Source organism: Neophocaena asiaeorientalis, unplaced genomic scaffold (assembly GCF_003031525.2).
Source record: "Neophocaena asiaeorientalis asiaeorientalis breed wild unplaced genomic scaffold, Neophocaena_asiaeorientalis_V1.1 scaffold242, whole genome shotgun sequence".
Classification (NCBI taxonomy): domain Eukaryota; kingdom Metazoa; phylum Chordata; class Mammalia; order Artiodactyla; family Phocoenidae; genus Neophocaena; species Neophocaena asiaeorientalis.
This window is the reverse complement of record NW_020172451.1, coordinates 4289480-4314128: the sequence shown is the minus strand read 5'-3', so window position 1 is coordinate 4314128 and position 24649 is coordinate 4289480. Positions and strand designations below refer to the sequence as shown.

The following is a 24649-nucleotide window of genomic DNA, read 5'->3' as shown; positions in this document are numbered from 1 at the left end:
GGGGGGGGCCCCCCTACCGAAAAAAAAAAAAAAAAGTTTGCCAGGGTCACTTCAGGCAAAGGGACAGTATGTGAAAAGGTAGAGAGGCATGCCACAAAGCACATGAGATTTTGGAAACCAAGAAGTGGGCTGGAGCATAGATTCATCCTGGGGGCGTGGCTGGAGATGTAATACCTCCTTAATGAGCAAGGTCCTCAGGGGCTATTAGAGGGAATCCTAAGTGGGAAGAATCCAGCTTTGTTCCCTGAGGCCCACCATGCCCTTGGCCCTTTCTTGAATTACTGCTTCTCCCATCCCCCTGCGTGAGTGATGGTCCAGCTCCAAGCTGAAGAAAGGGGGGCGTTGTCAGTGGAGAGGAGTGAAGGAGGTGTTCCGGACAGAGGAGACCAGAATGGGGGAAACTGGGAAGCTTGGCAGAGGGCGGGGTTTCAGGCGTGGAGTGGCAAGAACTGGCTGGGCCAGGGTAGTCAGGACCAAAGCAAGAGGAGCTCCTGAAGCCTGGTGGAGGATTGGTATTTGAAGGGAGTGGGGGGCCATCGAGGGGTTTGAGGAGGGGAGTGAAGAGGGATTTTGTGATTTTGAACAATTGCTGGGTCTGGTGTGGGAGAATCGTTTGGAGGAAGCAAGACCACAGGAGAGGTGGAGGTGACCTGGACCAGGTGGTGCCAGCGAGGACCTCAAGCACGGCTAAGCTTCTTAAAGTCTAGACCCCAAAGACCTTTCCAGCTCTTTCTTGTCTCAGCCCACCGTTTTCTGCCTGGGGACTGATGCTGGGAACTTGTTAGCCCTTTTAGGGGAGGTTTTGGTCTTTTGCCCATAGGTCACCTAGGGCTTCATCAGGGTGACTGTGTGTCAGAGTGAGCCCAGCATCCACCCCGGAGGTGCACATGTGGCACAGTGGGCAGGGAGAGGAGAGGCTGGGGCTCAGAAGTGGAACCAGATCATGGAGTGTTTGGAAGCTGGGCTTGGGGGTCCTGAAGGAACTGGAAAACCCTTGAAGGAGAGACGAGTTCAGATGTGTTGTGTCAGAAACGTCACTTTGGAGACAGTGTGGGACCAGAGGGGAAACCGGAAGCAGGGTGGCTGTCAGTCCAGACAAGTTGTGAGGACTGCAAGGCATGGCGGAGGGTATGGATTAGAGATCGATTGAGAATAAATCCACAGGACTTTTGTTTGTTGAGGTCTGGACTTGGGTGAGGGGCAGGGAGACTCGCCAGGTACGATGACGCTGTACAGTAGAACTTTCTGTGATGATGAAAACGCCCTGGATCTGTGCTGTCCAGTTCACTCGGCACGTGTGGCTGTCAAGCATTTAAAACGTGACTAGTGTGACCGAGGAACTGAGTTTTAAATTTTATTTAATTTCAATTGATTAAATCCAGGAAGGATACCCATCGCGTGCACATGGTATAGTGGGGATCGCACTGTTGTGGGCTCTGCTGTTTTAAGTGTTACCCCTTTTAGTGTTTGCAGCAACCCTGAGATGTAAGATATTATTCCTTTTTTACAGATGAAGGAAACACAGCTCCCAGAGACAGAGTAACTCAACCCCATATTAAGTAGTACAGCTGATACTCGGTTGTTTAACTTCTAAGCCTGGACTCTTTCTGCTGGATCCTACTTCCTCCCTCAAGGAGCCTCAAGGTCTCTTTCCCAGGAGAATGAAGTCCTCTCCAGTGGTGGCTTTGTTTCCCAGCTGAGCCCTCCTTATCTGTTCCTTATCTTATATTTGCTTGCTAAAGTTAACCGGACAGCTGTGTGGTAAGCTGCCAGCCCGGAGCAAACAGAAAGCTCTTCTGAGCTCGTTGTTTCGCCCGAGGCTTCTTGCTGCCTCTAGTATCTTCCTAATGCTGGCTGTTTCTCTTAGCATTTCTGGAAAATGAATGGAGCAAGGAAGCAGGTGAACCTGCAGATCAGCCAAACTGTGTGGCTTGGTATTTATAAAGATATGGTCGTAAAAAGAGGTACAAATGAGTACCTTACATGAAGTTTTGGGGTCACAGTGGACCAGCTGGTGCCCAGGATAGTGGCAAGATTATGGGATGTAAGCCAGGAATGAGTTTATAGCTTGTCCCCGGACTCCCTAGGGGACCTTGATCAAGTCACTGCCTCTCAGTCTCAATTTTCACATCTGTTATTTAGGGTATTTGACATTGTGGAACCTTTAAGATCCCTCCTGCTCTAAAATTCTGTAATTTTAGATTTCACTGGAGGTTTACTTTCTAGAACATCTCTTATTCCTCTTGGGATGGATAAATGCTGGTGCTTCATTGATACATTTTAATAAGCCATTATTGGCTTATTGTTAGGTAACGTGTCTATTTGAGTTGTGCAAGCATGTCACATCTGATGGACAGACTGTTAAGCAGTAACCACTTCAGACGTTGGCAGTGTTCCTGGTAAAATGTCAGGTATGTTTGCTTGCCCTCCCGAGCTGCACTGATGATTGGAGAAAACGTGCAAGACTCCATTTAGCACGGTGGCTGGCCTCTTAAAAGGGTTTCATGTCAGCGTTGGCCAGGTGAGAGGTAAGAAGAGCCGCGTCACAGGGTGCTGAGAGCTTTACGTGAGAACGCACATAAGGTGCTTTGTGTTTGCCCTTGAATCTAACAGGGGCGTAGAAAGCATCAGCAATTAATGTTGCTTTTTGAACCAAACTGTGGCCTTTAAATTTTTTATTAGTGGCGGGTTTTGTTGTTTTCTCGGTTTGAGCTTATGTCCCCAAGCAACTCTGTTTGGAGGCGCTGGTTTCAAGAAGCAAATGAGCACATTTTGATCATTACAAAATAAGGATTTTTTCCCCCCTGCAGTTTATTTTGACTGAATAAAAAGTGATTCGTTAAGTAGCATGTTTTCAAATTAGGGTTTTGTGTTTCCTGTAACTTGAAGAAAACAATTCATCCTGAAGATCTCTTACTAGTAATGACTGGGTTAAGTTTTACCAGAATCCAGGTTAAATGAATATGTCATTGTGGAGAAGTAGTGTTGAACTGAAAGCTTCCTGTTGCTGAGGGAGAGCAGCTGGCTGCTGAGGTTGTTTATAGTAATAGATAAACATCTTAAGGTTAAGTGCCTTTCAGATATTTGACTCACTCAAAATCTTTACAATAATCAGTGATGTGGATGATGGCATTCCCATTTGACAGATATGGAAACTGAGGTTCAGAGCGATCTCGGGGCTGGGGGATATGGTGGTGTCTCCTGTCTCCAGATTCTGTATTTTCTCCACCAGAGCCCCAGGTGTTGTGGTTTCAGGGCAAGCCTCTCCTTTGCAGTTCTGGAAGCTTAATTATTCAAGGTCCATTTGCACCTTGTTTTCAGCTCAGATGAACCTACTTAGGCTAACCAAACTCGCCAGAAATACCTCTACCAACTAGATCCCAGATGATTCGTTAGTGGTTAGAAGTCTGTCAAATGTACTTGAAAACTTCCTCTTGTTGCCGAATGATTTCTGCTTCTGTGGCCCCCCTCCCAAGTTAACACCGGGAACCAGATTGCCATGAAAAAGGCAGTTGGAGGGACTCAAGTTAGAGAAAAGGGTGAGGAGGAGGAGGATGTTAAGGACCAGGTGTGTCAGTGTCAGTGAGCTGTAGCCCCAGGCACTCCTGCGATACTGGATGGAGCTGGGAAGAGCTTGCTTCGTGGCCGGAGGCCTCCAGACCTGCCTGGGTGTAGTCACAGGGCAATTGGTTTGGCCTCATTTAAGGACATTGCAGTCCTTAGGAACCACACTGGCTACAGGGCTTCCATTTAATACTAGTATTAATATTTCAGGTCTCCTGTCTCCTGTGAGTAGCAGATTTATAAATCATTTCTTAGTGTGGGTTATTTTTGTAACAGTAGCAGAGTGTAATGCCAGAGCTAGCTGTGTTGCCAGGCCTTTACATTAATCAAGTCATTTGTAGTCACAGTGACCTGACGTTTTCCACAAATTCTGGGAGCATCTTATTCCATCACTGTGGATTGGGTACAAGTGAGTTAAAAGCGAGCATTTGGAAATTTTCATGAATATTTGCGATGTCCCTGTGTAAGAGGAATATGTTTTGAGCGTATGTCTACTGTAGGCCCCTCTTCCTTCATTGTCATCAGGGGCTGTACAACTTGGGAGCTCTCATCTCCATGCTCTTATATACCACTCAAAGCCCATGTGATTATTTATAGGAAGAAGTTAAGTTTTCTTAAGAATATCTTTGAGGATCCCACAGACTGGAAACTTCTAATTCAGGGTTTGTACTTAAGTGAAGGTGTAATTTATAATAGAAAGTGATTCGTTTTAAGTTTTTTATTATGCTACTTGTAATAAAATACTGTTCTTTTTAAAAAATATTTATTTATTTATTTGGCTGCACTGGGTCTTAGTTGTGGCATGTGGGATCTTTGTTGTGGCATGCGAACTCTTAGTTGCGGGATGCACGTGGGATCTAGTTCCCCAACCAGGGATCGAACCCGGGTCCCCTGCATTGGGAGCGCGGAGTCTCACCCACTGGACCACCAGGGAAGTCCCTAAAATACTATTATTGACAAATATTTTCTCCCTCCCCCCTCAAAACTTTATGGACCCTTTTCACTCATTGATCTGTGCTTTTTTTTTTTTTTTTGGTCTTGATACTTTTGTCTTTTATCCCATCCCTCTGCTCTTTCTGGCTGTGTAGAATGGTGATGAGCGCTTCAAAGAACGGCCAGTTCTGTAGATCAGCACCTGGGCCTGGTTCGGCAGGACTCAGGCTGGCCTCGCTGGGGTCGCTCACGCAGTTGTGGTCATCTGGCCGCTCGCCTGGCGTTGAACGGTTCCTCGTAGCCTCGCATGCCTGTCGAGTGGATGGTGCTGGGTTGTCAGCTGGTGTGCTCTCCGTCGGTGGCCATCCAGGAGGCTAGACTGGGCTTTAGGAGGCTGAGTTCCAAGAGGACGGGCTCCAGTGTCAACGTGCTTGTCAAACGCTCGCTCGCTTGTTTGCCGACATCCCATTGGCCAAAGAAGTCACATGACCCAGCCCAGAGTCAGTGAGAGTGGGACTGACTGCACAAGGGCCGGGGGACCAGGAGGCATGATGGAGCGGGTCACGGAGGCCACTGACAGTCTGGTGCAGTGGAGTTAGGGGGCTGGGGAGCGGGACTTCGTTTTGCTAGCTGTAAGTAACAAGTTTGGTGTTTGTAGTTTATTCTGTTTTGCATTAGACTCAGTTTGGTGAACATTTATTTAGTGCTGGACACTAGGGATTCAAAGGATAAGTAAGGCAGTCTCTGGCTACTCTGAAGTTCATAAAATACTCATGATCTCCGATTTTAAGCAGAAAATATCCTATTCAGACTTTTATTCATGGCTTTAAATAAAAAGGACAGGAGCTGCTGATACAAATCTGTGTTGGGGCCTGATTTTGCTTTCAGAAAATGCTGATAGGTCCTGGAAAAAAAAATGGGTTACCATGGTGACTTGGCTTTGGGCCTGCAAAGTGTGGTGACGACACGGTCACCAAGGAAGCCAAAAGGTGCCGTGTCTAAAAGGTCTCTGAAGGCTTTTGTTTCTGTTGTCTGGAACCTGACTGGGTTGGAGGAATGGTGTTGGGGATGTGAGCAGAACCCCAGAGGCTTGCCCACCTACAGGAACTTCTAGGATCGGGCACTGAGTGCTTTGGAGGGAGATCTCCTGCTTGGCCCTTGGTTTAAAAACAAGGAGAGAGTTGGGGTACTTTCTAGGTCATTGTGAGATTTGGCTCGGATAATTACGTTGCTGAAAGAACAGGAAATGAGGTAATGTCTTTCAACAGCAGTGTTACAATGAACTGTAAATGTCTAAATATGGGCAGCTGTGCAGTTCGTCATTACCTAGTCATTGTGTTGAGATTTCATGTAATTGGGTACTTCCTGTGTTGGCTACTTTGATCCTTACAGACACCCATCGGTATTAAAGCTTAGAGGCTCACCTGCCTGTTGGGTTTGGAGCGTGTGCGGTTGTTGGAAGTGCTGCAGAGCCAGCGCCAGGCTTTCGTCACGCTCAGGAGGGGAGTGAGTGTTGAACGCTCAAGCCGGCAAGCCATCAGCCAGGAGTGCAAGCTGCCGCCTGTTGTGTACATGCTCAGTGCTTGCAGTGGTAACTTGTTCTTTTGGAAAACTTTGAAATCACTTAATTCTGGAGTTAAGTCCAGCCCACAAAAGTTTAATTTGTTCGTACTTTTTTGCAGATGTGTAAATGCAGTGTTTAGGTTTTCCATTTGTATCTATCTTCGTACATATATGGAGCATCGAAAGCGGCTGAGCAATAATTGAAAGAACTAGAGAGAGGTTTTTAAAGTTCTTCACAATGGTGACAGTTTGGGGCATGTGATTTCTTAAGCCATTGGTTGACCAGTGACTTTAAAAAATATTCTAAAATGTCTTGTAGAGCAGGATGATGTAAAAGACTCCTTTCCAGGTGGGAAGGAGTAACTATTTTCAAGTGATGTAGATTATTTGGGGGGGGCAGGATTGGGGGGCAATTGGATTAGTCAGCCGGTAAGCATCTTGTATTAACCTTTCACACAGGCTTGAACAGGAAGGACTCTGAGTTCCGTCATGCGGTGGAAGGTTGAGAAAGGAAGTCTGCGGCCTCCTGAGCTCTGTGACTCCAGAGGTTGAATCCAGAGCATCTTTCCTATGAGAGGTTCTCAAGCTTTCAAAACTCGGTCAGTTAGCAGGATTTCCTATTTCATAGCTGTTAAAACTGAGGATCGATGAATAGTTAGGTCAGTCATTGAAATCTCCTGGCCGGGGCCCAAGGTTGGCTATTCTCGGGATTATATAATATAGTGGAAAAGCTCAATATTTATTCCTTTCCTTAGGAAATATCTAGTAGATAAAAACAGAAATGGAACCGTCTGACCTTTGATGACTCAGATAGTAACTCCACAGTGGGAAGGAGTTAGGGCCGAGCACCACCAGCCTTGGGCAGGTGACGGGCATCAGGGAGCCGCACTTTCCTCGCCTGCAGACTGGTCTCTTAACATTTGGGGGAAGGTCACAGACACCTTTGGGAGTTTGAAGGGCGCTCTGAACCCTTTCCCATGAGCGGGGGTGAGCGGGGGAAATGTGCACAGGTACCTACACAGAGTTCTTTGTACATTTCCAGGGGATATTCTTACCATCCTGTTTAGCTTTAAAGTCTAAAGATGCTCATAGAGTGATTAAGCCTTGTTTCCTTCCCCTGGGAAATTATTTTTGGTGACCTAATTCTAATTTAGGGGGGAAAGAAAGATTATACATGTGAAAAGGTGGTTTTCAATGAGTGCTGGTTAGGCTATGCAAAGCAGACACTTACGTATTCGGCTGACCACTTTTCTGGAAAGGTGTTTGGCGGTAACGTGCTGAGATACTTTACAGAGTTCATATTCTTTAACTGAGCAATTCTGCTTGTCAGAAATCTCTCCTAAATAAATAATTTCAAAATAGACGAAAACTTTGTGCACAGAGATGGTTGTCAGGGTTATAGTAATGCCCTACATTGGGGAGGTAGGTAAAGTAAAGGACAGCGTATCAGTAAGATAGAATTTCATGTGTGTTGCTATTACACTTATATTTAGGAATAGTTTTGAATAACATAAGAGAAATACTTTTATTAAAATGCATGAAAAAAGTAGGATATGACCTATGGTCTCAAATGATGTAAAAATTTTAAAGGAAAAAGTCTAGAGGGAACTCTAGAAATGCTAACAGTCATTGCTTGTAGGTAGTAGGATTATGGACTTTTTACTCTTTTTTTTTTTCTGTATATTTCCTTCTTTGCAGTAAATGTTAGGTAGAGAACTGGGGGGGGGATATGATTCTGGAAAAATGATAGAACACGGAGATAGTCTGGCAATAGAGACCTGGCTGATTCGAGAGTCACGTTTTATGTAAGCTAAGAATTGACCTTTTACTTCGGTTATTCCTTTGGACTGGATTTCAGCACGGCCAAGGGGGGCCTGGCGTCTCCTCAGAAGACTTGCTGGGCGTGTCCTGGTCCCTCTCAGTGCACTGCTTGGTGCCCTCGAGAGCTCAGACAGTCCTGGAAACCCGTGTGTGGCTTACTTTGTCGTACCGTTGCGTTGTCTTCCTTCCGTGATAAGTCGTTTGTGTTCGTGTCACCTGGAAGCGGTTCTGGAGCAGAGTCATGAAGGGGCAGTGAAAACACCCAGCGCTGAACCGCTGCACCACCTGCGCTCCCTCACACTAGTTTCCCTTCATTTTCCCTCCAGTGTCGGGCTTTGCAGAATCAGGGTCTGAGACTGCCTGGCCTGTTAAGTCACAGAATTAGGAATGGGGGCTTAGGAACCATTTTGGATGTATGTTCTTGTAAACGATGCTTTTCAGTTATTCTAATTTAAAGAAAGCTCCAAGACCTTTGATTTTAATCCCGCCTCATCTCTCTTCCAGGGTACTGTTAAGAGAACTTTCATCTGGGAAGTGGAAGTTGCTTCTGAGCGATTGCTTCTGAATCTCTCTAGGATTTACAGATGGATTCCGTGGAAAAGACAACAAACAGAAGTGAACAAAAATCAAGGTAAATGAAGTCAACTGCACCCTCAAACAGTGATGGATGTATAGCTTCCATCACAAGTCTCCTTATATGTTATCTGGTACCTGGGAGGGTGAGCGAAGTGAGAACACCAGCTGGGGAGGGCGTCTCCGGGGCCAGGTAACTACTCTTTGCTCCAAAGTAAGGAACGTTCGCAGAGGCAGCTCTCTTTCTGCCCAAGGAGGCGACTGTCGCCTGGCCTCCATACCGAGCAGCAGGTGGCCAGAGGGTCACGTCTAAGGCTGGGGGTGCCACGTTTCACAGGAAAGAAACCTCTGACTGGGAGTGGGCGGGTTACACTTCTGTGAAGTGATGCAGGAGAAGGAGGTGCTTGCCGGGGGTGGGTTGCAGAGGACCAGCATTTCGCCAGGAGTTTTCTTTCCTGTCCTGTGATCGGGGATCACTTCATCCCACAGTTTGCATTTACAAGCCCTTTGCAGTTTCAAAGGAATTTACATTGCTTTCTTGTGCACTTAAGCGAGTGCTCAACACTAGGGGGCTCGAGATGAAGAAGACAGTACTGTCCCAAGTCCCTTAGGAATGAGGATAGAACATGTGAGATTGATACACAAAAAGAAAAAGACACAGGCTCCGTCTTGCAGTTAGTATAACTGGGGGGACGCTGCGTGTGTGTTTGTGTCCAGCACGGGCTGTGTTTGACCTGACACCTCATGGATGTTCCCAGACTGCGTTGTTTTCTTCGCGGTTGCAGTACTTCCACGTTGGCTTTCATTCTTTCCCTCCCTTGTTTTTAAGTAGAAAGTTTTTAAAAAGCCTCATCCGGAAACAGCCCCAGGAGCTGCTCCTGGTCATGGGGACGGGAGTCAGTGCCGCCGCGGCCCCAGGGATCCCCGCCCTGTGCTCGTGGAGGAGCTGCATCGAGGCCATCATCGAGGCCGCGGAGCAGCTTGAGGTGCTGCACCCCGGGGACGTGGCCGAGTTCCGCAGGAAGGTGACCAAGGACGGGGACCTGCTGGTTGTCGCCCATGACCTGATCCGGAAGATGTCCCCTGTAAGTCTTTTCACACAAGTGCGTCAGGTCTCACTGGGGACAACTCGGCTGTGGGCCAGGTTGGTGAGTGAGTCTAGCGTTTAGACTTCTCCAAGCCTGCGTCGTGTCTGTTTCTCACTGAGGTGGGCTGACAAGCCAGAAATCTTTCAGTTCATCAGAATATCGTCCCTTTAAACAGAGGGGGTGCCGAGCACAGTGTGGGCTCCTAAAACAGTCCTTGTTAAACAGAGCCTGGATAGGGGGCTTGTCTCAGGGAGGTCGCCGTGCTGCTCTGGGGACCAGCCTGGTGATCTCACCCTCGTTTAGCGAAGGGACAGAGCAGACAGGTCTGCGTTTGGTCCAGGCAGGCCAGCTGCGTCCCTTCACACGACCGGGGCTTCCCAGACACTGTAAGATGGGAGAAGACGGAGCTTCTTTGTCTGCAGGTGGAAAGGATCTAGCAGAGGAAGAGCGGTTGGTGATATAGGGGACACTCACCGAGTGATGCCCTGGAGCCAGTGGGGCGGGTGCGGAAAGGGCTGAGCTCACACAGGTCACAGCCAGGTCGTCATCGGACAGGACGCACACAGGGAGCTAGATGTGTGGCCGAGGCCCGAGGCAGCTTTCTTCCCCTTAGGTTTGTTGAAGAAGTATAGCCGTCATCTGAGAGTTGGGGTGGGGAGATGTTGAGGGTTAACCGAGAAGAAAGCCTGAGAACTAGTACGCAGAACTTCGGCTGCTGGAGAAAGAAACCCAAAAGTACGTGGCTTGACTGTGATCGTGTTTACATTTCTCACATAAACATCTGGGTAGGCAGCCCCAGCGGAGCACAGGGGCTTGACGGTGTGGGGAACCTGGGCCCCCGTTTATGGCTCCGCCGTCTTCACCGTGCAGCCCGCACCTCATGCTCAAGGTTAGCTGCCCCGACTCCTGCCGTAAATGATGTGTGCCTGCCAGCTAGTGGGAAGGGGACAGAGGGGCCGTGCGTCCTCCCTTACGGGGGCTGACGTGCAAGCCGCTCTGTTTGCATGGCATTGGCCGGAGTTGTACATGTGGCCATCCGTGGCTTTACCAGAGTCTGGGTGACGATGCCAGGTACGGGTGTTGTGTTAATGGGGAACTAGCACCATGGGGCAGGGTTTTGGTGCTGCTTGCTTTGTAAATGAAGCTCTGCGTTCCTTTGCACAGTGTCTAGGGCGGCTGCTTTCATGCTTCAGGGCAGAGTCGAGTATTGGCAGCAGAGACTGTGACCCGCAAAGCCTAAAATAGTTTGCTCCCGGGCCCTTTCTAAAGGAAGTTGCTGAGCCCTGTCAGGAGAGGGAGGGGCAGAGTCAATGGACCAGAGAAGGACCCCTCGGATGAGGCCATTCGTTCAAATAGAGGCCAGCCAGGTGGATGCTTGTTTAGTCAAGGAGGTGAATATTTGGAGCTTTATCTGATTCTCCTCTTTACTTTTGTGTATTTTTGAGAACTTCCATTAAAAAGAAAGAGTTCAAGTGAGGCAGCCAGAATGGTTGTGTTTTCCTCGTGTTCAGCGGGTTGGGAACAGGTGCAGGGTAAGTGGAGAGTTGGTTTTCTCAGGGTCGGGGTTTTGCCCAAGGATTCCAGCAAAGGCAGGGAAGGGCGGGGAAGTTGAAAGCGAATTTCAGGAGTAACTGTAGTGTTACATTATGGAGTCTAGGCTGCGTGGTGGGAGAAGTTAGGCTGGCGGGGGAGGGAGAGACAGTGGGTCAGCGCCGTGGGTCCCGGTGGGGTGAAGTCCCCTGGGAGCCATGGTGCTAAGAGTTGGGCAGGTGGAGGGAGAGGCCGGCCAGGGCTTCTGGAAAGGGTCCTGCTGCTGGTCATGATAAGGTTTGGGGTGTGGATGGCGGAGATGGGACAGGATCGCTGGAGGAGGGGGATGGAGGAATTTAGAGGCTGTGATATAGGAAGGATCAGCTGCGTGGATGTGAACCCAGCGTGAGCTGTGACAGAAGCGCGGCTGGAGAGACTCGGCAGCGAGTGGGTGCCACCCTCGCATCCTCCCTGGTCCGGAGTGTGCGGTGCCAGGGATGTGGGGAGCTGGTCTTCAGGGCAGAAGGAGGCGAAGGCTCACAGAAGCGCGTGAAGATGCGAGGGTGCAGCCCGGGAACAGTGCGGGGTCTCCAGAGCGGGGAGGGACAGGAGAGTCTCGGAAGAGGGAGCACCGAGCCCTGGGATGAGCGACCACCTGGGAGGACGTGGGGGGGCTCTGGTGGACGCTCCTGAGGCCGATGGCGGTGGTGCCGGGGGCGGGCAGGGGCCGGCAGAGGCGTTTCACGTGAACGCACGGGTCGGGCTCTACCGCCGTCCTGCTGGCCCTGCGGCAAGGCTGGCTGAGGGGCGCTCATGCTGGGAGTGCGTGAAGCATCATCCTGGCGCCACACCCCATCTCTCTGAACCCCTTCACAGCACAGCTCTTCAGGGGCTGTTGTATTCGCTCACCTGCCCTTGGAACCCAGCCCGGCCGGGCTCCCCTGAAGCCGCTCTGGTCAAGGCCACCAGTCACCTCTGGTGCTACATCCGGGGACCCAGTCCCACTCCTGACCCTGCTCGGTCTCTCAGCAGCATGACACGCTGTCTTCCATCCAGTTCCCCAGAGCAGCAAGGCGGGGGAGACCAGTGCCTCTGTGGCTCCCGCGGAGGGGGAGGGAGCCCCGGTCTTCACTGTGGGCTTCAGGGCCCCACGTGATCTGGTTCCAGGTCAGCTGTCTGGCCTCACCTGTGGCACGTGCCCTCACTCCTCTCCCGCCCTCAGCCCCACCTGTGCTCTGACCTCGGTGCCTGGCGCTGGCTCCTCTCCCACTTGGACCACCCTCTCCAGAGCTGCCTCCCTCCCTCCGGCGCTCTGCTCGGAGGCCGTCCCGGGACTGCTGGCCCGTCCGTGCTCTGCCGCGCGGCAGCGAGCCCCCTTCTCTGCTGGGCTTCCCCGCAGCGTGTATCACTGCTGACGTGTTTGCACGTTACCTGCCTCCCTCCCCCAGGGTTTCAGTAAACTCTACAAGGTCAGCCGTTTTCTCTTTTTTAAAAAACGACTGCATCTCTGGTGCCTAGAGTACTGTCGCTTGCCTAGGTGCTCGGTGGTGGCTGAGAGCCGGCGGTTTTGTAACTCCGGGTCCACCTCTCCATAGCGCACGGGCGATTCCAAGCCCAGCTTCTTCCAGGACTGCCTGCTGGAGGTGTTCGACAACCTGGAGCAGCACATCCAGAGCCCGCTGGTGCTGCAGTCCATCCTCAGCCTGATGGAGAGGGGCACCATGGTGCTGACCACCAACTATGACAACCTGCTGGAGCTCTTCGGGCAACAGCACAACAAGCCCATGGAGTCTCTGGATCTGAAGGACAAGACCAAGGTGCGGGCCGGCCGCCGGGGCGGGGGCGGGAGCAGGGGCGGAGGCGCAGGCATGCTTGCACTGCTGCTGTGGTGTGGCACGGGCTGTCACCTCCCGGCAGAGGGCCCGGCGTAGGAAGGGTGCTGTCTGCTCGCGGAGGCTCCTCTCCCCGCTGGAACGAGACACGAAGGGCCTGGGACAGGGCGCTGCCGCCAGCTCCTCAGGACCCCTTGTCTGCCTGCCCCGGCTTCCGGTCTGCTTGTGTCCTGCACACCCGCAAGGGCTCTGTCATTGTAGGAGATGTGGGTGGTAAAAGCTGTAGTTCAGGAAAGCGAGATCACCTGCAGTCCTATCGCTGTGAATTTCGGTTAATTGGCTTGTTTATTTATTAATGAACACACCGGGCTGCAGCGCACGCCAAGCTTTTGTGCTGACATTTTCCCCTTAGCATTTACCGTGAGCCTTTTCCTGTCATCAGACTGTCTTTAAAAGCATGGTTTTAAACGTCATTTCATTGTGAGACTAGATTACAGTTATCATTGTGAGCATATTTTCACAACTATAAATAATGCTACAGTGAAAATTCCTACACTGTTGATAAGTTCCTGGAGAACTTGTTAGGGTCGAAGGGTATGACCATTTTAAAGACAAACGATGTAAATCACCCACGTGTTCTCCAGAAAGATTTCCAGTCTACACTCCTGCAGCTGTGTGAGGGGTTCTCCGTCTCCCATGTCTTGCCGGCACGAGGCGTTACTAAAAAACCTAACGAAACACCGTTCTCCTGTTGGAAAGGTGCACATTTTACGCTTTTATTTCTTTTATTGCTAAGGTTGGCCACAGTCTCATTGCATCCCTTGTGTTTCTTGTGCGCCGTGTGTGCCTGTGGATTTGTACGATCCCTGCCGGCTACGGCCGCTGCCTGTTCCTGCTTCACTGCTGGCGGGCAGGGGGTCCCAGCCCCGCTCCACACGCAGGGTCATCGAGGCCCTTTGCGATGCTGTCTTACTCGGGACCCGGGGAAGTGTGGGAGCCGCCCTTAGGCAGCCTGTGTCCCGGCGCTTGGCCGAGGAATTGTGACGGGGCCCCGGGCGACGCCTCGAGTGGCCGCCGTGACACGTGGCGGGACACCTTGCTCCCGTGTTGGAGCAGCGTGGCGCCGTCTGCGGGGCTGCTCCCTGTACCGAGGGCCTCTGGAGTAAGCTGCGTGTGGCAGGGAACAGAAGTGCTGGCTCCTCCGCCTGCTCGTGGCGGGCAGGGCCGGGGGTTAGTCCATTTGTCTGGGGTTGTCAGTCCGGCCCGCTGATGTGAGAGCCCGTGGCGTGGAGATAAAAGGAATATACGTGATGTGCATCTTCTATTTGATAAATTATTTTTTCTGTATATGTATATTTTTTCTGGGTGTACAAACATTGTATACCTAGCAGTAATTAAAAGAAAACATGTGGCTTAGAAGTGAAAGCCTTCGTCGTCTCCCTGAACTCATCAGTGCTATAATCTGAGATGTTAAAGGTATTTTCTACATAACAGAGTCGGTCTCTGAAGAAGTTCTTTTCGATGTGGCAGGACAGGAATAGCTAGCATTTAACACCTGAGTTTCTCTTAGGTTTAAGGATATAAACTGAAGCATCTCTTCCTGTTTCCCAGGTAGGTTTGAGAGGCCATGAGTCACTGTGGGTGTTTTCCTCTTACACCTGTTTTAAACACCAGTGTTCTTCCTCTGTCTGGCTTATGCTTTGCTAGGTCCTTCAGTGGGCTAGAGGACACATCAAATACGGAGTTCTTCACATTCACGGCTTATACACAGATCCCTGCGGGATGGTGTTGGACCTATCGGGATACAAAGACGTTACCCAAGACCCGGAAGTCATGGTATGCGCATCCTGACTAGGCACTGGTCGTACCCCTGGGGCTGCGTGGCAGCCGCTAGCCAGCAGTGGCGGCGGTCTGAGCAGGTTCCTGGCCTCCAGGCCTCCTGCCCCTCGGGTCACGCCGCTGCTCTCAGCTCTGTCTCCAGGGCCCGGCACGGGGCCTGGCACCTTGAATAGACGCTCGGTGGACTTTCCGTGATCCTCTTACTCAGGGTTCCAGTTACGTTGCCTCAGCGTGACTCACAGGCCCCTGCACGGCCTGCAGCGCTCTTCTCTGGCCACTCCTCTCTACTCATCTTTTTTCTCTGTTCATTCAGGCATCTCCTTCCCCCCTTCTCTATTTAGCAATCTCTTTTAGCTTTCAAACCCTAGTTTTAAAGTTCCGTTCTCTGTGAGGCTTGTCTGATGTCCTGGACAAGTGAGGTGTGGAGAAACTGCCTGCCATTCATTATGGCGCTTGAGAGACCACAGGTGTTCACGGACGCGCCGTTGAGTGCAGCGCCAGGCCTCGCTCCCTCCTCCGCCCCGGGCACGGGTGACGCCCTCACCTTGCCGCTGCTGCACCTCTCCCTGAGGTGTCTGGGTGTCGGAACTGGCGACCCCGCTAACAATCTTTGTTTCCCTCTACGCCCACTCCCTTGGGCCCTTGTCACTGGTCCCCTCCTCAGCTCTCCTGCCCGTGCTCCCCAAACCCTATTCTTCCGAGGCCAGGCCCCTCTCCGCAGAGTTCCCGCCTGTGATTCACTGGGACAGAGGTCAATTCCAGGGCCTTACAGATGCACAGCTCGGAGCTGAAAGAAAATTTCATGCCCTTATTTTATGTTTTAGTCGTTTAAACTTGTGCGTAAATGTAGAAGATTTGAATCGAGTGACCACGCTGACAAGATGGTGGGTGGGGAGGGGTGGGCAGTAGCGCATCTGCGCGGATTTGGGGATGTGGATTTGGGGCCTGGGCCGCTTGCCCTGGCTCGGAGAGGAAGGGGCTCCCTTTTGCTGCTTTTCTGACTTTGCTCCTCTGTGGCTCTTGGGAAAGGCCGGTTAGGGAGCAACGATTTAAGATCACAAATATCTAGATTTACATCGTGGGGTCTCACTCACTTTCAGATGAGCATCTCGGTCTCCTCGTTGGTTCTTTCACAGGAAGTTCTTCAGAACTTGTACCGCACCAAATCCTTTCTGTTTGTGGGCTGCGGAGAGACCCTCCGTGATCAGATATTCCAGGCCCTCTTCCTTTATTCGGTGCCGGACAAGGCGGATTTGGAGCACTACATGGTTGTGCTCAAGGAGAGTGAAGACCATTTCTTTAAGCAGCAGGCAGACATGCTTCTGCGCGGGATCAAAGTCGTGTCCTACGGGGACTGCTTTGACTGTTTTCCGGGGTACGTGCAAGACCTTGCCACTCAGATCTGCAAACAGCGAAGTCCAGGTATGGGATTTTTTTTTTCACTTTTCAGTATACAAATCTGATAGGATTCTTCCTTTTTTTTTTCCCCCCCTTTTTTGTAGATAGAAATCACATACCATAAAATAAAATTGAGAGGTAATTCTACATACCGTTAGATTTACCAGTCTTCTAGTTATTGCTTCTCTTAATGTCTCTGTGCTTTAAAAAGAGAAGGTTAGGGTTATTGGTATGATAGTAATAGCGTGTAAATAGAATGTTACCGTCAAAGCTGTGCATGTAGTTGTACGCATCTGTTCGTCACAGATGACATGCCATGCTTCAGATTACCTTAACCGAGAAAGAAAACTGCCCAGCCGGCTTCATCAGCTGTGGTACTTGACAGCCTGAAAAATGCAGACGCCTCGTGCCTTTATCCTGTCACTACATTTTAAAACACAGCAGCACAAAATGATTTCATGAAGACTTTTCTCTTTTAAATAACATCTTTTCCCTGTTCTGCTGAGTGCAACACACCTTTTAAGTAATTCTCCTTGGCCCTTTGGGGGATTGATCATCTGCCAGGAATGACCAAGAGAAGCGAGCACTTCTTAGACTGGTCATCCTGCCGTAAGGGCAGTTCACGGCTTTGAGTTTGGTGTCATAAAACATGGATGACGGCAGACTTCAAGAGGTCTGTATTGGCTGTCATGCCACGGTAATAGGAAACCCAGACGTAGTCACCCACGCAGTGGAATTGGGTTAACCACAAAGCCGCCTGCATGTGACCGGCCGTGAACTTGAAGACTAGAGATAACGTGAAGGTCACGGGAACCAAACGCACAGATAGTCCAGCAGTCTAGCTTCTTCCCACTAGTGCTTTTCCGAATTGCTAATAATTAGCAAGATGGACTGACTTAAGTTGCATTCACATTAATAAAAGTGTCATTAGGGTGGCAGTCTACTTTTTTTTACTAAGGGAAAGAGCAGGGAGCCGACACTTGCTGTGTTACACACTGCTGTGAATTTTACATCCTTGACCTTATTTCCCTTTTGGTCGCCGTATCCACTGCTACTAAGTAGATGGTCGCCGTATCCACTGCTACTAAGTAGATGCTTTTAGAGCTGATGAGACCGGCTCAGAGAGTTAGTGCCCAGGTAGTTTGAAGCTGGGGCTGGGGTCCTGGACCGACAGCAGAGTGGAACATGCCTTCAGGGTGTCCCTGCGCGGGCCTGCGCGCTGGCGCCGCCGCTCCTGACCCACGGGGCCTCGCCCGGGGCTCCCGCGCCTGCCGCCGCTGGCGGGGCCTCCTGTCCCCACCCAGGCCCCCTTTTCCAGACCCTGGCAGCTGAGTGGACTTGACAGGCTGCTGGGGGCTGAAGGCCGTTTGGACTTGTAACGTGTGACCGTGTCCTTAGGGACGTCTGTACGCGTGTTCTTGAGGCGCTTCTCCTGCTGGGAGGGGCTGGTGGGTCAGCAGCAACCGCAGCCGTGGTGGCAGCTCCCCGTGCCCGGGCCGGCTTCACACGTCGGGGCTCAGCCCTCACGTCGGCCCTGGGGGTGGAGAGGAGGAAGCGCTGTGGAGTGGCCTCTGCTGACTGTTCTCCTTTCTTCCCCAGATGCCGATCGAGTGGACAGCACCACGTTGTTCGGTAAAGCACATCTTGGCTTTTGCCAGCCTGTCTTTTGCCTGCATGTTCCAGTGTTTTCCTGCTCTTACTTATAAAATCATAGATGTGTTTCTCACATTGAATGCTTAGCCCGTGCTGCGTCCAGACAGCCCCGCCAGAGATGATAGATGGCAACACCTGCGTGACGGTCCCTTGAACTGGGAAGCGGCTCTGTCAAACGTGGGCCATCCACTGGCGCCAGGGATAATTTCCTGTCCTGGAACCAAGAGTCCGGGGGAATTAGAACAGGAGTCTATTTGTGTCATACCGTTGGGTCTAAGATGTAGTTAATTTTTTTTTTTTTAATCGGATATAATTCCTTTACGGTGTTGTGTTAGTTTCTGCTGTATAATGAAGTGAATCAGCTCCATGTATACACATACCCCCTCCCTTGTGGCCCTCCCTCCCCCCCGCCCCCCGACCTAGGTCGTCGCAGAGCACGGAGCTGAGCTCCCTGTGCTGTACCGCAGGTTCCCGCTAGCTCTCTGTTTGACACGCGGTAGTGCCTAATTTGACCCACCCCCTTCAGAGATTTTAATTGCAAAGGTTCTAAGCGTTGGTGTAAAATTTTCTATCTACTACGTGGTTGAAATGTCCATACTCGTCTTGCAGGGCTCGACTCTGCCCATTCACGAGTTGACCAGGTAGGACTGCGCTCAGAGGCTCCCGGCGTCCACCCTGGGGTGAACTTAGTGCCAGGCTTCCCCACGCTGGTCAGTCACTTGGGTTAGAAGGGGCTCTGGTCAGCGGAGCCGGAGGCCCTGCAGCCCCGGTTTCCCTGCCCCTCTCAGCAGAGCCACGGATAGAAACTTGTAGTGCTGCACGGGCGTCAGTGAAGGAATTGTGGAACAGGCGCGCTCAGCTTTCCGTTTCTCCCTTATCTCCGTGGGAAAGGACGCATTTGTTTTAGCTGCGTTCTCTGACTCCCAGGGTCATCCATTTCTTTTGAAAAAAGCATTAACTTGATAGACGTCTGTAGCGTATGGTAGGGATTAGTTGGTCAGTGCTTCAGTAAAATCAGATAGGTGTTTTTTAAATTAAAACAGTTTTTTAGATTGACGTCTAGTCGCTGTACAATGTTATATGTTACAGGTGTACCATATAGTGACTCACAATTTTTAAAGGTTCTACTGCATTTGTAGTTATTATAAAGTACTGGCTATTTTCCCCGTAGCTTATTTTACACCTCATAGTTTTTACCTCTTAATCCTCTACTCCTATATTGCTCCTCCCCCCTGCCCTCTCCCCACTGGTAACCACTGGTTTGTCCTCTATATCTGTGAGTCTGCTTTTTTGTTACTAGTTTATTATATTTTTTATATTTTTAGATTCATGCAGTCTTTGTTATTTCACTTAGCATAATGTCCTTCAAGTCCATCCATGTTGCTGCAAATGGCAACATTTTGTTCTTTTTTTATGGCTGTGTAGTAGTATTCCATTGTATTCCAAGATGTATTCCACAACTTCCTTATCCATTCATCTGCTGATGGACACTTGCACTTTCTTCCATATCTTGGCAGTTGAGCTCATGCTGCTGTGGACACCGGGGTGCATGTATCTTTTCCAATTAGAGTTTTTGTTTTTTTCGGATATATACCCAGGAGTGGGATTGCTGGATCATATGGTAGTTCTATTTTTAGTTTTTTTGAGAAACCTCCATACTGTTTTCCACAGTGGCTGCACCAGTTTACATTCCCACCAACAGTGTACAAGGGTTCCCTTTTCTCCACATCCTTGCCAACATTTGTTGTTTATGTTCTTTTTGATGATAGCCGTTCTTAGATAAGTTTTTTAATAAAAGTTTTCATCTTTCAGGTAATGCATGCCAGGACTGTGCAAAGAGGAAGTTAGAAGAAAATGGAATTGAAGTTTCAAAGAAACTCAGACAATCAGATACTGGTATAACGTCTTATCTTTTCTTTTTTTAAAAAAATTATTTATTTATTTATTTATGGCTGCGTTGGGTCTTTGTTGCTGTGCACGGGTGCAGGCTCTAGAGCGCAGGCTCAGTAGTCGTGGCTCACAGGCTCAGTTGCTCCGCGGCGTGTGGGATCTTCCCGGACCAGGGCTCGAACCCGCGTCCCCTGCGCTGGCGGGCGGATCCCTAACCACCGCGCCCCCAGGGCAGCCCTGTGATGTCTTTTCTTTTTTGCAGATTGGTCTTATTTGGAGGTGTTTTCAGTCATAGTGCTTTGCTTTAATACCCCAGCCTCTCAGTGGAAGGAATGATACATAGATCATTCCAACTGCCCAGAGGTTCCTACTTTAACAATTTCTGTTTATTTAAGTTAGCACGTTATTGAAGAAAACTCGCCAAGTACACAAATTGTAAGCAGCCCAGTGAGTTTCCACAGTGAACACACAATTGCGAAAACTCACCGGTTACCTCCAGTTCCAGAAACGAAAACGGTGTCAGGAGCCTGCCCCTGCCCGCCCCAAGCCCCATCACTTTTTAGTCACTCCCTCACCACCCGAGGGTGACCACTATCCTGATTTATGTCACCTTAGTTTCCAGAGAAAACCACTTTTAATCATGTGCTTTTTGTTACCTCTATCACTGAATGAGATTTATTTAAACTATTTAAATATTTAGTTGAACTGTTTAAATAGACGATCTCTGTCACCCCTAGGAAAGGGGATCTAGCATCCCCTCCCTCTCTTTCTTCCAGGTTTCCCTAGTCTGTACCTTCTCATTCTTCAAATAGTGCACTTATGTTTTCTGACCTCTCGATATGAAGATGCGGCTGTAACGGCCCCTACCTACCCTTCTCGCCTCCCCTTCCTCATCTCACTTCCCAAAGCCCACCAGTTTTTACATCGTCAGTGTGGATCATCGTGGTCACGGACTGAGGGGAAAGAAGCCCTCCAGTTTGTCTATAGGTCGGTTCTAAAAGTTGGAAAACAATAGTTGCTTAAAAACACAGGAAGTATTTTTCCTGGCTAGCCAGCTGTGTGTTGTGTTCGTGGGTCCAGTGCCATGACTGCTGTGCCAGCTGCAGGACGTGTTCTTAGTATCAAGGTCCAGTGTGTTTCTTTCCCTAACGTTCCATTAATCACGCTCCCACTTTTGGTTGTTGCGTATTGGTGGTGTTTGTGTTGCTTTTATTTTGGGGGGGGAGTTTCTAGATTCTTTTCTCCTTATTGTTCCCCAAAAAATCACATTTCACAACGTTTTTAAATGTACGTATTCTCTGTCATACTGCCCCTCATTTTCCGAGTCATCCCCTGACCACCTGCAGACGTGTCACCCTGGAGCCCCCTCCCTTGCTGTCCTGGATCACCGCCCAGGTCTGCCTTCTGCCCACCGCACCCACTGCTGCCAGAACCTCCTCCGGTGGCCCCCACAGCCCCCGGCCCCCCCGAGGACCGGCTCATCACTGTTGGTTGGAGCGTGGGATTCTTCATTCGTGATTCCCCCTTGGAACTCCGCTGTCTTAAGCGGCCAGGTTTCCTGCTGAAGAGGGTTTGCTGCAACGCAGGTCTCTGTGATTTGTAGGTGACCTGTTCTTTCTTTTCTGGAAGCTTTTAGGATCTTCTTTTTTCCTTGCTATTTAGAAACTTCATGAGGATGTGTATAGGTGAGCAAGGTTTTTCTATACCTTGCTCAGTGTTTTCTTCCCTCCAGTTCTGGAATAATCGGGCTCCTCTGTTCCCTCTTCCTTCAGTCATACTAGTTGGGACCTCCTGGACCGATTTCTACTGTGTTTTCTCTAATGTCTTAGTTTTCTTCAAAAACTTTCTGGAGGATTCTCAAAGTATGTTCCACCCTTTTCTTTTTAATTTTGGGTGTTAAATTTTTATTTTGGGTGTCATTGTTCATTTCTGAGAGCTCTTGTTTTCTGATTTAGTTTTTCTCATAGCATCTGTTGTTTTAGGACTATGGTATCTTTTCAGATCTCTAGAGATACCAGAGACTTCCCTGGTTATCTGACTACTCTATTCCTGAAAACATTAGAATAGAGGATTTTCGGATAACAGAGTTTATTTTTTATTAGATAAGAAAACCTCAGTGAAACACTCGTAAACACCAATATAATAATCCACCCAGAATTTCGGAGAGCTAGGAAGCATTTAACATACTGCCGGTTACTTACGTAACATTTAAACTAGGTCCTCAGCGCGCATGTTTGAGCGGTACCGTGATACTGCATTTTCCTTCCACACCACAAGGAGCGTGGACTGTTGTTATGGATATAAAAATTCATAATAAACGTTAAACAAATAAGCAAACGTGGCAGTCCTCTCTGGCTGCCTGCAGAGTGAGTTGGGCCCGGCGGGAGGAGACGGGTGAGGTGGTGGCTCCTGCTGGCGGGCGGCGGTGGCGGTGTGTGTGTGTTGGTGAGCCTGTTGAGGGGCCGGCTGAGTTCCAGCCGCGGCTGACACTGCGCCCACCCCCCTTACACTTTGCACAACTTCAGTGCACGTATCTTTAGAGGAAGAATTCCATTTTGATAGTATTTTGGATAAAATTCTTTGCAGACTTTTAGCAAATATTTGGATTGCGAATCCAGTAGTTAGGGACATCTGTAACTAAATAAAAAAAATAAAACTAGTGTTCTTTGAGTTGTTCCCTCCAGGACAAGAGACTCTCCTCCTCTAGTCTCCTTCCTGCTGCGTGCTTCCCCCATGTCTGGGGCTCCTCAGTTGCCTGCCGGCATTTAAGAAGGTGGGCCCTGGTGGCTGTCCCGCAGTCTGCCGCGTGGATTTGCCACGGCTGCTGCTGCACGTGCACAGCTTTTCTGCCCCAGGCCGCCCTCTGGATTGGGGGTGCGTGTATAGGGCAGCAGGGCGGACTGCCTGGTGGACGTGGCTCCAGAGCAGTGGGCAAGCCAGTCCGTGGGCTCCTCGGGGATCCCCTGGATGCCAGCACCCACACCGGCAGCCTCCTCTCCAAGCAGGTCTGTCTGTGTAGAGAGCGCCCTCTGGTCCTTCTTACAGAAAGCTTTGTCCTGCTCTGCATGTGGGTGAGACCAAGGTTCATCTTCTCAGTGCTGCTGGCCATACCTGCAGGCCGGAGGGCTCAGAGCAGCACGGCAGGCTCCCACCTGCAGGCAGTCCCGTTGTGCACATACCCTGAACCTTCACTCTTCTCTGCAAGTCAACAGGCTCCCGCCCTGTGTGTGCTGAAATTGCCCCTCACTGTCGGCAGCTGCTCCCTCTTCCAGTCCGCTGAGAAGGGGAGAAGCACTCACATCCTCGGGTCGAGACTTCCGTAGAGCTTTGCAAATCTAATGTTATCATTTACTTTGTCCCGTGGTGGTATTTATAACTCAGAAAGCCATTTTTAGACAGTGGCCACTATTTCCATTATGGAGGTATTTTCAAAGTCTTTAGCACACAAGAAAAACCATAATCAGTTTTTGAAATAAAAATCCCATTGCAGATACTTTTTTAAGATCAACTTTAATGTTTTGGTATTCCTTTCTTTTTGTTTAAACAGATGATGCCGGAGGGTCTTGAAATCTTTAAGACCAATAAAACCTGCAACTTGAAAACCAGCCTTCTGCAACCACAGTGCCATCCCAAATGATGAGGAATGTTAGAGAACTCCACACAGGACCTCTTGATCTGAACCGTCAAATACCCCCAAAGAGCCATGCGGGTGTGTGGCCCTCAGAGGCTGGGTGAGGGAGTTAGGCGTTGTGTTGAACTGCTTGGGAGGTGACGCATACACGGCAGGTGTCCTTTGTGAGGACTGATGCACAGCTACCTCAGGGACCAAATCAATGGGCAGGAACATACCTGGTATTCCCGACTCCCATTTGATATGCCCTCTGTCAGGTGGTGTTTTTCTCTAATAAAAGGGGGAAAGTGAAGACTGTCCAAGCAACAGTAGTTGCCAAAGAGAAAATAAGACACTAGATACTTAGATTTTATAATTTTTGTGTAAACAGCCATTAGTGTAGAAAAAAAATGAGAAGTGTGTTCGTTACATTGTTAAAGAAGGAATGGAAACTGGAGGCACTGAGTCCGCCAGTGAGAGCGGTATGTTTTAAGAATGACTTGACCTGTAGGCTTCTTTGGAGTTGTGTAATTTTTTTGTTAGTACTTGGTCTCTAAAGAATGGCAGGTCTAACTAACTAAGAAGTGAAGTCTCCAGGAGCCAGAGGGCCTTTTCAGAAGCACAGGTCAGTGTCCAAGCGTGTCATGCGATGGAGAACTGAGAAATTGTCAGTGGAGCACAAGAAACCAAGTTCTAAACTTTGAAATTCCAAGCTTTCCAAGCCTTTCTCCTGTGGGGTAAGGTCCAGCCTTTCTGTTCTTCTCAAAATCCTCTCCTCACAGCCCACATTAAAGGATCTGCACAGAGTGAAGTAGGCAGAACTTGCCAAGGGTCTGTAACACTTCAGACGTCGTCGGTTCGCGCAGGGCAGATGGCGTGCTGAGCTGCGTGCTTGTGCCCAGGGAGTTGCTCTGTGGCCCCGGCGCTGTCCCTGCTTGGTTTCTGTGTCAAGGCTGCCTGTCTTGTAGCTCCCCACGGGCTTAGGGCAAGTGAAGCATGAAGTTGGGATGTGTAGGGAATGAGAGACAAGCCAGAGAGTTGCTTAAGACCTTTTTTGTTTTTTTTCTTTTTGAAGCATGGAAAACAAATCTTTTATGTTATTCTGGTTAGAAATAAAATTTTATCTTCAATTCCGTTTGCTCAACTTTTCTTTAGTTATGACAAGGTATGGTATCATGTATTTAATGAGAATTTTTACCTTGAGTTGCCACTCAGTTGTGAAACTGATTACTTGAATGTGTTTATTAAACTTTTTGAAAAGCAAACTAAGTTGGCTTTTTTAAAAAAAGACACATTTATAAAGTGCAATCCGGGCAAGATATGTGAATTTGAAAGTTGGTCATACGTAGGGTGTA

At 49.5% G+C, this 24649-nt stretch overlaps 1 protein-coding gene across 8 annotated transcripts in view; it reads left to right on the top strand.

Annotated features, from left to right (window-relative positions):
* Window positions 1-24559, top strand: part of SIRAL2 (SIR2 antiphage like 2) — a 27897-nt gene extending 3338 nt beyond the window's left edge. For 3 of the 8 annotated variants that reach the window (XM_024737468.1, XM_024737462.1, XM_024737467.1), the window contains exons 2-9: window positions 8386-8512; window positions 9284-9539; window positions 12668-12889; window positions 14612-14740; window positions 15880-16165; window positions 17741-17773; window positions 19607-19690; window positions 23232-24559. In XM_024737468.1, the coding sequence (XP_024593236.1) occupies window positions 8466-8512; window positions 9284-9539; window positions 12668-12889; window positions 14612-14740; window positions 15880-16165; window positions 17741-17773; window positions 19607-19690; window positions 23232-23251 (1077 nt within the window). In that variant the 5' untranslated portion in view covers window positions 8386-8465 and the 3' untranslated portion in view covers window positions 23252-24559. Of the gene's footprint in view, window positions 1-5898; window positions 6089-6519; window positions 6660-8385; window positions 8513-9283; window positions 9540-12667; window positions 12890-14611; window positions 14741-15879; window positions 16166-17740; window positions 17774-19606; window positions 19691-23231 lie in introns of those variants that run through there. The other 5 variants (XM_024737466.1, XM_024737463.1, XM_024737465.1 and 2 more) reach the window with 5 other exon arrangements.
* Window positions 24560-24649: the final 90 nt, after the last annotated feature.